Here is a 12959-nt window from a genome sequence, read left to right as displayed (position 1 = left end):
GCATGGTTGCAGGGCATGAGTGCATGTTGGAAGCATGCAAACGATGCACACAACAGTTTATCCAGTTTGCATGTGTGCCCATGGGCCCAAAAAAGGATAGCAATCCCTGCCACAGAAACAGTAGCTCTGGTTGGAAGAAAAGCACTTGGGGAGAGGGGCTGGGGGGACAAAATGAAAGGTGAGATGAGGATACTGCACTCCCCAGGTACAGGCCTGTTTGCTTTTAAAATCAGATTCCTATCTCAATCTTTCTGTGTGGCTGAGGCAGCTCTTAAGCACATCAGAGCAGCCCTGCTAGATCAGTTCAAAAGCCTATCTAAACCAGCATCCTGGTCTCATAGAGGCCCACAAGGTGTCTGTCTATGTGACGTTCCACACTTAAACACACACACACAACTGCCACAATCACATCTACTTTGGCACTTACCCGCTGATTGTCAAGGCCATCATGAACCAAGTTATCCACTTCATTGAATACCGGCCAGTCTAGGGGGCAAAATGTTACGCATTAACTCAATGGCAATAGTCTCGATTCACAAAATATCTCAGGGCCAGAACAACTAGACCTAAAACGGGACCAAGGTACAACTGATTGGCAACCTGCGCTGTGCATCACCGATGGAAAAGGGAAGATGCACAAAGCCTGTTTAGGCTCAAATTAAACTCCCCATGAAAAGGAGCAGTCATCGGTGGTGGTGTTTTTTCATTTTCAGTGTTCCAATAAGACTACCAGGGATCTGGTACAGGGGGAAAAAGATGTCAGCCCCCAAAGGCACACAGAGGGCAGCCATCTTTTTCTTCATACACTTCCCCTGCACTTTAGAAATAAATTTTAAAAAATTATATACTGCCATTTGTCAAAAGACCACACTTCTGCTTGTCCCATGCCTAGAAAGCACAGAGCTGGGCGGTTCTGCCTTTGCCCTGCTGCTTGCCCTCAGAAAACCAACCATTTTCTCTGGAAAACCTGCTTGCAGGTTTATTCCGATTCAGCACTAAATTGTGGGTTTCTGCAGGGAAGCAGCAGGGCAAACTCAAGTGTGGAAGAGCCTGCAGTTTACAACACCGAACACAAATATCAATGCTATCCGCACAAGGTAAAAACAAAAAACTTACATGAATACAATTAGAACAGTTGGAAATACATAATAAAATACAAATTAAAAAGTAAAGTGAGAGAAAATCAGCAGCAAGGTGTCTGAAAAAAGAGATTCCTGCATTGCAGGTTTGGACTAGACGGCCCTTTGAATTCTACAGTTCTATGATTCTATGAAATATAGAACCTTCCCTTTGTTTAAGACATACACTGGCTTCCTGGGAGCATTATAAAATATTGTTTTACCATGTGAATACACTGAAGCTACCAACTGCTCGAAGCAGCTGTAAAATGTTTTAAAAATAAAGGAAGCACAGCTTGTAGGTATATCAGTTGTGTTTTTGCAACGCATGCATGTATCGGTTCATAGAATATAGGGGGGAAATCCACATGCATTTGTTCCAATCCGTGCATGGTCTGGGGTGGCCAAAATGGGCAGGCCCATCCCTATATGCCGAGTGAGCCAGAATCCTCCGACAACCCTATATATCACTTACTCAGATGTTCAGTTTTGTGGCTGTGGGGTGTCGCTGAAGAAGGTGAAGAGGGCAACGAGTCGAAGGCCACATCACTCATGCTCTCATCTCCAGAGTTTTCGGACAAACGGAAAAGCAGAGGAGGCCGGCTGCCAGAGACGGTTCTGACACGGCTGCTGCCACATTTTTCTTCTGTGCCTCGCAGAACGGTCTGAGCATTTTCCTTGGCAAAACAAAACAAAACGCCACATGAAGTGCCTCAGATATCAGGTTCCCGTTTTCTCTTCACAGCATTTGAAGAGACAAGCCACGATCCAGTGACACGTTCCAGGCATGGCGGGCCCAATGCAGCCTTTTCCAACTTGGTTCCCTCTGGGTATTGTGGACTACAACTCCCATCAGCCCCAGTCAGCAGGGGAAATGCTGCTGTTATGCAGTCATAAAGAGCTGCCCTGTCCTCACCAGCCATTTCAAGGGAAGTTGTAGACTGGGGACAATGAAGGAAAACATCTGAAACAGACCCAGGGCCCAAACTAGACTCGATGCATCACATCCACACAATATACTTAAAACACATGGCTCCCCCCCCCCAAAAAAAAGAATCCTGGGAACTGTAGTTCCTTTCCCACGGAGCTAGGATTCCTAGCACCACAGTGTTTGGGATTATTTTGGGAAAGCCACATACGATGTGGCTGTGTCCTTATTTATGCAATTAGAAATTGTGAGAATGGGTTAGAAAATAGAAAATAGCAAGTTCTGTGCCTGGAGTAAGAGGAATTTTACCCCTTAAGGACAAAGGTGTAAAATTGTCCCAATGTCAGTTGGGTGCTATATGCTTTGGGAAGAAAGACTGCACTGGTGGAAACGAGAGCTTTCCTTCCAATGCGAACAGCAGAGCCAGGACCATGGCAGAGGCGGGGGGGGGGGTGCGCAACAAAACTGCTTCTTGAATAACCAGAGGCATCATTTTAATTTATACGCTCCATTTCCAGCTCAAATGGAACAGCAGTGATTAGATGCTGCTTAGCTGTTTAGATGTAGAAGCAGACCTGGATATGATAGCAAAATGGGTCACAGTTTAGCGGTACAAGAGGGAGCACTTACAAGCAATTTATTACTTCGAAATAAGGCATCTTTCTCTTTGGTGGAGAGGTCAAAAGGTGTCAGTCCCATGCTTTTGCAAATCTTGTTGCAGGAATGAGAATGAAAGAACAAGGCCATCCCTCGCACACCTGAGGGTACCAAAAGAAGAATTTCAGCACGCAAAGTTCTACATCCTCCCCCTGAAATTGTGCAGAAACAGGCATCTCTCACTGTTGTCAAAACACCTTGGGACTTCAAAATGTTGCACATGAATAATGGCACGTTTAAACAGGGTCATGGTATTTTATTTAAGGGAAATATGCCACAAGGAACCACATTATTAGGGCTCCTTGATCAATGGCTGCAACGTAAGGGGCAGTTTGCCTCGGCATTGGCCCCAAAGCCCGTCAGCACTTCGGGGTTGGACTAGATGACCCTCAGGGCCCCTTCCAAATCTACGATTCCATGATTCTATGAATCGCTTCACTAGCGAACTACCAAAGCTACAAAAACGACAGGCCAGATTTTACCTAGGTTGCCATCGCCAAAGTCTGTGCCACTCTCTGTGTGGATCTGAGGGTCTGTGTAAAGATCTCCGACTCCTTGGATGTCAACGACAATCAGCTGGTGTCCCGAGCGTTCGAACGTGAAATGGCTAAAAGCCTGCAGGAAATTGTAAACTTAGCAACGTAGGAAGCTGCCTTATATCTAGTCAGACCAACTGGTCCATTTAGTTCAGCATTGTCTACCCCAGGCGTTCTCAAAGTTCCCACTTCCACACACACACGCACCCCCAACCACTTGAGAATTGCGGAGGTTCTTGAAGGAACACTTACTGATTTTCTGCCTGGCTGCAGCAATTGCAATGCTCTGTGCTAGATGCCATGTGATTTGTAATTGCATTTTCATTGCTTCGTTTATTTCCCACGCATTGCATTTTACTGTGTTTCAATTTGGGTTCTGCAGAACGCAAATTGAAATACAGTAAGATACAATACAGGAAACAGGAGCAATAAAAATGCAATTGGAAGCTAAGAGGAATATTTCAAGGGATGGATGCGCTGTTTCCCATCTTCAGCCACAAATTCACGGACACGGCGTGAACCACCTGAATGAAGCTTGTCTGTGGACCTCTGTTTGGGAACACCTAATCTATGCTGAATAGAGGGGCTCTGCAGGAATTCAGAGGTCACCTCACTGGGTGACCCGGCAAGCTGCTCCTACAGTGTAGATGTTCTCTCTCTACTTTCGCTTTTCCTAACTAAAAAGTAACAGAACCTTGAAAGCTCGAACCATAAAAGCTTAAGGGGCATTAGATTGGCAAGCTAGAATAACTCAGGAAAGAAACATTACAAGGGCAGCAATGTCACAGAGCCCCAACTACCAGGCCTATCAAGCATCAGGGAGTGTTCATGTAGATAGTCTCCAGTTCAGAGACAGGAAGTCAAAGCAGGGATAGCCATAAAAGTGTGAGCGCCATCTACACTGTAGGAGCAGCTTGCCGGGTCACTCAGTGAGGTGACCTCAAGTGGGGCCAATCCCTGTAAAGCTCTTATCTCAGAGTGACATTGGTCTTCTTTTTTGAGGACAGAGCCTAAGCTGCTGCTCGACTTTTCCAATCACTGCCTCAAATCTTGACCCCTGCCTGGACACTTGGGGCTGGGCGTCTGCATCTGGACTGCCTCTGGTGACAGGCAGCTCAGGCCAAAAAGGCCCACAGCTAGCTCACTAAAACTAATCCAGTTATCAAGAAAGTCTCACCTGCGGGGTGAGGCGGATGTTGTCGTCTCGCACAAATCCTGAGTTTGAGTTGTACTTGATGTATTTGCCCTCGATGTAATGTTCCAGGTGGAACAGGGGCTTGCCAGGTCTGTTCTTCATTTCAATGATACAGGTCTGGACTATGTCCACCTGAGGAAGCAAGGAAGTTTAGAAGAAACAGTGAGGGTGCCCCTCCCCACACAATTCCCGTCAAATGGTAAACTCTGACCAAAAAAGGAGGCTATAAAGGAACACAGGCTGCAGCATACAAACCATATTTCCAAAGTATATTCAAAGCACACTCCCCCCCCCAAAGAATTGTAGGAACTGAAGTTTGTTGTGGGTGTTGGGAACTGTAGTTCTGTGAGGGGCAAACTTGCTATTATTATTATTATTATTATTATTATTATTATTATTATTATTATTATTATATACCGGTATTTATTTATACCCTGCCTTTTCCCCTGACGGGACTTATAGTTCCCAGAATAAACGTATGCAGGTAAATGGTGAGGATCCGTTTCCTGAAATCAGAGTAGAATTGCTGGTGTGCTTTATGGCATTTGGGCAGAAGGGCTAAGTGCCTTCACTTAAAAACTATTCAAGTTTCTATTTAAAGAACAGAGGAAATTGCAGCTAGTTATAAATTACTCTTTGCGCCCAGTCCATCAGGAACGTTGCCCGTGTTACACACTCCATTGTGTAAGACAAATCGCAGCAAGTTCCACTGACTGCATTTTTTGGAATTTGAGGCGTTTGCCTCCTTGGATGGGTCATAAGGAAAGGGTTAAAATAGGTGTGATGTGATTGGCCAGTGAGAATGCAAGGGGGGAATAAAAGTTAGAGTGGGAGGTTTTGAAAGTCAGTTGAGTCCGTTGGGTTAGTTGAGTTGAGAGTTGAGGTTTGGGTGTTGAAGAAGGAAGAGGGAGGAATAGGAAGTGGGTTGGTAGAGTTGTATTGTGAGAGAGTGAGAGGAATTGTTAGGTGGAGTCAGATAGGTAGATGGAAAAATCAGTTTGGAGTTGTTAGGAACTAAGATGAAGAAACTGTCAAGAAAAACTAACTGAAACCATAAGCTTGTTCCTGCATCTAAAAATAAACTTGATTATTTGTTTATGTTAACAACTGACTGGACTCCGTGTGTCCCTGTGAGATATGGGGTGGTGGCAGCGGAAAAAGCAATTGCAGTGGCGGCACAGGGTCAATAGACCGTCAAACGTCCGTGGGCCCTGTGTGTGATCGCCACAGAATTCAACTTACATTAAGCTGCCAGTGAAATGGTCATGGATTTATTCGTCGTAATAAACCGGCATTAATTCAGAAACTCAATGAACTGTTTGCCTCCCCTGAGTGGTGGGGGTGGTGTTTTGCTCACCGACTTAGAACAAGGTACCTGCTTGGGGGGCTTGTGACGGTTATACTCTTCTCCCCACAGCTTGGCCTCCATTTGGAGTCGCACGTCCTCAAAGTAGACATCCCGGTTGACGGTTTCTATGTATCTCTTGGCAACATAGTTGAAGGCACCTTTCCAGTTATGAGTGTGTAAAAAATTAGATAACTTTTTCCTGCAAGACCAAAGACCAAGAGAGAACAAGGAATAGGGGGGGGGGGGGAATTGAACTTAATGCTCTTTGAAAACATGATAGCATGGGAGCCAAGATAATTTCTGCAATATGGTGACATTATTATATTCGTTGGGTTCTCACCCCATAGCCTGTAGGGCAAGAAAGCGGAATCTCAGATCTAGGGCCAAATGTGGCCCCACATCTCTCTCTCTCTCTCTCTCTGGCCCTGATTGTTTTCATTTCATGGCTTTTAGGCTCAATCTCCCATCCTGCAAAGTACAGCCCAAGAATATTTATAAGCAGAGATACACTTACGTTCTGAAGCATTCCCGCATTGCTCCACGGCCAAAAGGCTGAAAATCAATATAAATATGATCAATCGTTACTCATCCAAAGGTTATTTGTATTTGAAAAATTCTGCCTGTACTCCCAGTAACTGAAAGAAAATCCTACGAGCTGCAGGCATCCTTTTGAGAATGCAGAGAACTGTCACAACAGCTAAAGCATCCGTACTGGAAATACGCTCTCCAAGTCCATGTGTTCCTTACATGTGTATTCAAATATTTATATCCTGATTCCTGCCCTTCTAATGCACTCATATTACTCAGAGCGGCCATTTGCAACAGTAAAGAACAGCCCAGCCCATAATGAAAGAGCAATATAAAAATCAAACGATGTGAAAACACGCTCATCAAGTGAAAAAAAACCCCTGAACTAGGTTACTTTACTGTATTTTAAATTTACTGGGAGGGCAAGAAAAAGCTAAAGTGGGAGTTAATGGCCTCTTTTCATAGCATTCTGTAATATGTAGACAGCGCCTTTTATCTTAAGTGTGAGTTAAGCCCTAGAAGGGGTACACTTATTTTTTTATCATAGCTCACAAACAGAAGCTTTTTAATTGCTTTGGAGGTTGAGCTGCAGGCTAGAATTGGTGGGAAGGAAGCAATGAGTGCCCCCCATCCAATTCTTCTCAGCAAGTTTCCCCTTCAAGATGCTATTAATTCCCAGATGTGATTAATTCACTTTCACCCTTAACTGGGCTCTGAGATGGGAAGGTGATCTGAGAGGAAAAATCATGGGAAGGCATTTATTTGCTTGAGAAAATTAGCCGGTGTGGGAAGGGTTAAGCATCCCAGTCAAAACAGGTAATGTGCAGATTCAGTACTGAGACTCTGAAATAGACTTGGCAGGTGAGAGACAGGAGACTACTGCCCTCCCCGGCCAAAAAGGGGCAAACTCCCTGTTGAATATAAATGTTTTCTGTGGGAAAGTATTTTCAGAATGGAGCAGTCTGAAGCAACAACAGGCTCAGTACAAACTCCCATTTATTTATTTATTGGATTTATTCCACACTTTTCCTCCAAGGAGCTCAAAGCGGTATACACATTTCTCTTCCTTCCCATGTTATCCTCACAACCCTGTGAGGTAGCTTAGGCTAAGAGATAGTGACTGGCCCAAGCTCCGTATGGCCAAGAGGGAATTCGAACCTGGGTCTCCCTGATCCTAGTCCAACACTCTAACCATTACACAACACTGTGGAGGTTAAATGGCTAGAAAAGGAGTAGGGGAGACTCAGGCACGTGTCTTCACTCAGCCATAATGCTCACCAGGTAACCTTGGGCCAATCACTAACTCTTGGCCCAATCTAACCTTGCAGGGCTGTTTTGATGATAAAGCAGGGGGGCTAATATGCATCCTGGAAGAAGAGTGGGACTTTTAAAATGCCATAAATAAACTCGCCGACAATCCCCCGCCGTTGTGGGGCTGCCTCCATTAAGGCAGGTGGGACCGGAAGCCAAGAATTCACAAAGTTCTCACCTGTGAAGCCATTTTGATCAGAACCTCATCCTCGACCCACTCTCCAGTAACAGCATTGTATCTGCCAAGTAAGAAACAACATGGGTCTGATAGTTAAAAATCACCAAGGAAGAAAAAGAAACTATTATTTGTTTTAACCACACTGCCAGGCTTTAAATGGAGAAGGTCTGCTTTTCGCTTTTGAATTTCCCACAGTGCCCCAGTGTGATGCCACATCAGGGGCATTGTGGGAAATTATTAATAATAATAATAAATTTTTATTTATACCCCGCCCTTCCCAGTTCAAAAACCGGGCTCAGGGTGGCTAACAACAAATTTAAAACACTTTAAAACACTTAATTATAAAAGCAGCATAAAATAGGGTATAAAAACATGAATAACAATAAAATTCAACAATCAATTCGATAATCCCCAGGGCTAGCTGGCTGAATTGGTCCTACTTGGGCCAGCGAGGAGGTCAGTGGAGACTTAGCTGTGGGGTCTCAGAGTGGGTGATCTTCATAAAAGAGGAGGGGGAGGGAAGAGAAGGGAAATAAAAGATCAGGCTGAATTCAAATTAAAGGCCAGGCGGAATAGCTCTGTCTTACAGGCCTGACGGAAGGAGGTTAAATCCCAAAGGGCCCTAGTCTCAGGGGACTGAGCATTCCACCAGGTCGGAGCCATCACTGAAAAGGCCCTGGCCCTGGTGGAGGATAGTCTGACTTCCTTAGGACCCAGGACCTCTAAACTATGGTTATTCATGGATCTGCGGGGCATACCAGGAGAGGCGGTCCCATAGATACGAGGGCCCTAAGCCACAAAAGGCTTTAAAGGTCAAGACCAGCACCTTGAACCTGACCCTATACTCCACCGGGAGCCAGTGCAACTGGTAAAGCACTGGGTGAATATGCTCCCATGGCAGGGACCCCGTGAGGAGCCTCGCTGCAGCATTCTGCACCTGCTGGGGTTTGTGGGACAGTTTCAAGGGCAGCCCCATGTAGAGCGAATTACAGTAGTCAACAAAAATTAAGAACACAAGAAGAGCCCTTATGGGTCCGACTGATGGCTGACAGAATCCGGTATCCTACTTTCTACAGTGTCCAACCAGACACTTCTTGGGAAACCCACAGAGAGTGGAAGAGAAATGTCCCTGCTCTTGTCTCACGTCTCCCAAAAAAAGCTGGCTGGAAGGTCTGGGAGAGAGAGAAAAATGCTAAAGACATGAGTCAGTCGTGGGTTAGCCTAGAGGTTGGAGTCCTAGCAATTCCCTGAGCGTGCTGTCTGCTGGCGGCTGGCCTGCTAGTGTGAATAAGCAAGAGCAGTACAGAAACAAAGAGGGACAAATGAAAACGGGACTAAGTATACAAGGGGCAAATAATTCAGACATGCCCTTAGGTACAGCCACATGCCACTGTTTTAAGGGCAGGAGCAGCAATTTTTCCTTGGCAGGCTGCCTAGCAAAACTGCTATTTCACTTTCTACCAAGTCATTTGGCCTATTGGGATATTATCTGTGTACCCCACCCAAGGGAGTTATGCGTGTTTACGTATTAATATATACATATATACTTTGGAAGATAACCTTCTGGAGGTAGGGGTCAAAGTAGAAGTAATAATGAATCGTTCGCTGTTTGTTTATTTCGATACACTTACGCTCTATTTCAAGACAAAAAACAAGCCCTTTCAAGGAGCCTCACAGAAACAACATTAAGCAATTTAAACACACACATACACAACATTAAAAATGAAAAACATCAGTTTTTTAAAAGTGACAGAAAAATATTTGTGATCATCATTTGAGGCCCTTCTCCATGTTCCCCCTTCAAAGGAGATTTATGGTAACACAAGAAGGGGCTTTTCGGTGGTGGCTCCCTGCTTGTGAAATGCCCCCCCAGGCTTGCCTGGAACACTCTTTAGCTAGTTTTAGGAGCCGGGGGGGGGGAGAGGAGTTTTACCCAGGTTTCCACCCCCTCGTTTGAGGCATTTGTAAGTATTTGTGGCCTCTTTGGTTGGAACAGGATAAAACAAATAGACGTGTTTGTTAGATTTTTGTTGATTCTGTTTATCATAATTGGTTTTAGTATTCCTATTGTGTTTGTAAATCAATTTGACTCATTTTTGTGAGTAAATCAGCTACTAAATATATATAACAACAACTCTGAAGGGAAGAATGCAATTCTGTTTTCCTCTCAGTGAAATAAAATTCAACGGATGGAAGCTGAGAGAGAAAACAATATTTGGCTATACAAACCACTGCCCAGTTTCAATACCCTTAATCACTGTTTGGTTGAACAAGAAACAAAGATTTTAGGAGTTCCCTCCCCCCCCACCTTCCCTCCAACTGTGAAGGGGAGAACAACATCCTTGCTTTAGTTGTGTGATTGTTTTCACTGCGGGTTTTGGTCGATTCACGCTTCCAGTTCAGCTGAAACAGCAAGTTGCCAGAGACAGATAGCCATCATCTGCATATCTTTGGCACCAGCTAGGGAGAAATGCTGTCTCTTTCTGTCCTTAAAATTTCTGCAGAGCCACATGTGACTGTGCATAAGGGTTTGGGGCGCGCACTGCACAATACTTGAAATAGTTTCTACTTTCCCTTGTAAGTACAAGAATGTGGATTATTTTTTCCTTTAAAGGATCAGCACAGCAAACACCATCAGCCGTGCTGAGACCAGACCTCTGTGAGCACATTCACAGCACATTCCCACCCCCTTAAGAATCCTGGAAACTCTGGTTTGTTAAGGGAGCTGAGAATTGTAGCTCTGTGAAGGGTAAAAACTATAGTTTCAAGGATGTGTGTGCGCGTGCGCACTTTAAATTAGCTTTTAAATGTATGGTGTGGAGGCAGCCACAATCTGGCTTATGTGCAATTCTGTACATGTGGATTCACATGTTGTTTATCACTACATGGTATTCAACACACATGAAGCTCATGTGAAACTGGAAGAACTGGTCTGTGTCATTATCATCCAGGAGAAGAGTGACTAGTGGGGTGCAACAGGGTTCTGTCTTGGGCCCGGTCTTATTCAACATTTTTATCAACGACTTGGATGATGGACTCAAGGGCATCCTGATCAAATTTGCAGATGACACCAAACTGGGAGGGGTGGCTAACACCCCAGAGGACAGGATCACACTTCAAAACGACCTTGACAGATTAGAGAACTGGGCAAAAACAAACAAGATGAATTTTAACAGGGAGAAATGTAAAGTATTGCACTTGGGCAAAAAAAATGAGAGGCACAAATACAAGATGGGTGACACCTGGCTTGAGAGCAGTACATGTGAAAAGGATCTAGGAGTCTTGGTTGACCACAAACTTGACATGAGCCAACAGTGTGACGCGGCAGCTAAAAAAGCCAATGCAATTCTGGGCTGCATCAATAGGAGTATAGCATCTAGATCAAGGGAAGTAATAGTGCCACTGTATTCTGTTCTGGTCAGACCTCACCTGGAGTACTGTGTCCAGTTCTGAGCACCACAATTCAAGAAGGACACTGACAAACTGGAACGTGTCCAGAGGAGGGCAACCAAAATGGTCAAAGGCCTGGAAACGATGCCTTATGAGGAACGGCTAAGGGAGCTGGGCATGTTTAGCCTGGAGAAGAGGAGGTTAAGGGGTGATATGATAGCCATGTTCAAATATATAAAAGGATGTCACATAGAGGAGGGAGAAAGGTTGTTTTCTGCTGCTCCAGAGAAGCGGACACAGAGCAATGGATCCAAACTACAAGAAAGAAGATTCCACCTAAACATTAGGAAGAACTTCCTGACAGTAAGAGCTGTTTGACAGTGGAATTTGCTGCCAAGGAGTGTGGTGGAGTCTCCTCCTTTGGAGGTCTTTAAGCAGAGGCTTGACAGCCATATGTCAGGAGTGCTCTGATGGTGTTTCCTGCTTGGCAGGGGGTTGGACTCAATGGCCCTTGTGGTCTCTTCCAACTCTATGATTCTATGATCTTGTGAATTGCCTTTCATGTGAGTCTCATACCACAAATTTATTATTATTAACATTTATATACCGCCCCATGCCCACAGGTCTCATGGAGGTTCACAGGATAAAATCACAATATAAAAACACAAAATATACAATCAAAATGAAAACAAGAACAACCCAATAACCCCCCCCTCAAATAACCAGAGAGGGAAAATAGAATTTAAAACACACATGCACAGTATTTGTAATAAAACATATAAAAATAAGCACCCATCAGGTATCGTCAATTAAAAGGTCAATTTAACTGTCTTTCAAATCAAAACATTTTAGCCATTGTTTTTTACCCAACTGCAACCATTCACAGAAGCTCCTTTATCCTGTGGAGGCCTCTATGAAGAGGTACTAGGAGGCAATTTTCTATTATTCCCCCTTCCTTCCACAGCCCTTGCCCCCATTCCCAAATCTGATCCAAGGTTTGGGGAAAATCTTGGGACAGCATTTGGTGGCAGCAGGGGAGGTGGCATTGAGGGCTGCAACATAAAGTAGTTTAAAATACAGTATGAAACAATGGAAGTTTGAAAAACAATTCAGAATAAACACCTAAGGTGGATACTTTTTCATCCAGCTGGAAAACCTTGTCGAAACAAAAGTGTTTTCATGAGGTTATAATATTTTATGGAGGGATTACAGATTTCCATATAGCTCCATGACTGGTTTTCCTGAGGTTTTCGTTTATAATGGAATGGGGGTTTCAGATTAAGCAAAGGACTGACATGACCTGGGAAGAAGGGTGTGTCCAACATTTTCCTTAAAAGTCGCACAGGAGACCATTTATCAGTCAATGTATTTCAAATGTTATCTGTCTTTTTCTGCAGAGACTGCGATTCAAGATCTTTTTAATAGGAAAAGAGAGTGGTACCTCGGGTTACATACGCTTCAGGTTACATACACTTCAGGTTACAGACTCTGCTAACCCAGAAATATTACCTCGGGTTAAGAACTTTGCTTTGGGATGAGAACAGAAATTGTGCAGCGGCAGCGCAGCAGCAGGCCCCGTTAACTAAAGTGGTGCTTCGGGTTAAGAATAGTTTCAGGTTAAGAACAGACCTTCAGAACGAATTAAGTTCTTAACCAGAGGTACCACTGTAATAATTGAAATGTGTTGGGCAACAATCTATTTCTGTCAGTTTTCCTCCACCTTTCCTCATGTAATCCTGCCATAAGATGCTTAGCTGAACTCATTTCACA

At 44.3% G+C, this 12959-nt stretch overlaps 1 protein-coding gene across 9 annotated transcripts in view; it reads right to left on the bottom strand.

Moving 5' to 3' along the window:
* Nucleotides 1–12959, bottom strand: part of EEF2K (eukaryotic elongation factor 2 kinase) — a 44881-nt gene that overhangs the window by 14607 nt on the left and 17315 nt on the right. For all 9 annotated transcript variants that reach the window (XM_083474310.1, XM_083474315.1, XM_083474308.1 and 6 more), the window contains 8 exons: nucleotides 7800–7860; nucleotides 6297–6334; nucleotides 5810–5981; nucleotides 4417–4566; nucleotides 3186–3318; nucleotides 2677–2804; nucleotides 1594–1795; nucleotides 428–486 (listed from right to left, as the gene is read on the bottom strand). In XM_083474310.1, coding sequence (XP_083330436.1) covers nucleotides 428–486; nucleotides 1594–1795; nucleotides 2677–2804; nucleotides 3186–3318; nucleotides 4417–4566; nucleotides 5810–5981; nucleotides 6297–6334; nucleotides 7800–7860 — 943 coding nt within the window. The remainder of the gene's footprint in view (nucleotides 1–427; nucleotides 487–1593; nucleotides 1796–2676; nucleotides 2805–3185; nucleotides 3319–4416; nucleotides 4567–5809; nucleotides 5982–6296; nucleotides 6335–7799; nucleotides 7861–12959) is intronic.

The sequence above is a fragment of the Podarcis liolepis genome (genome assembly GCF_965112155.1).
Source record: "Podarcis liolepis genome assembly, chromosome: 14".
NCBI classification, from domain to species: Eukaryota; Metazoa; Chordata; class Lepidosauria; order Squamata; family Lacertidae; genus Podarcis; species Podarcis liolepis.
This window is presented reverse-complemented; position numbering and strand designations above follow the sequence as displayed.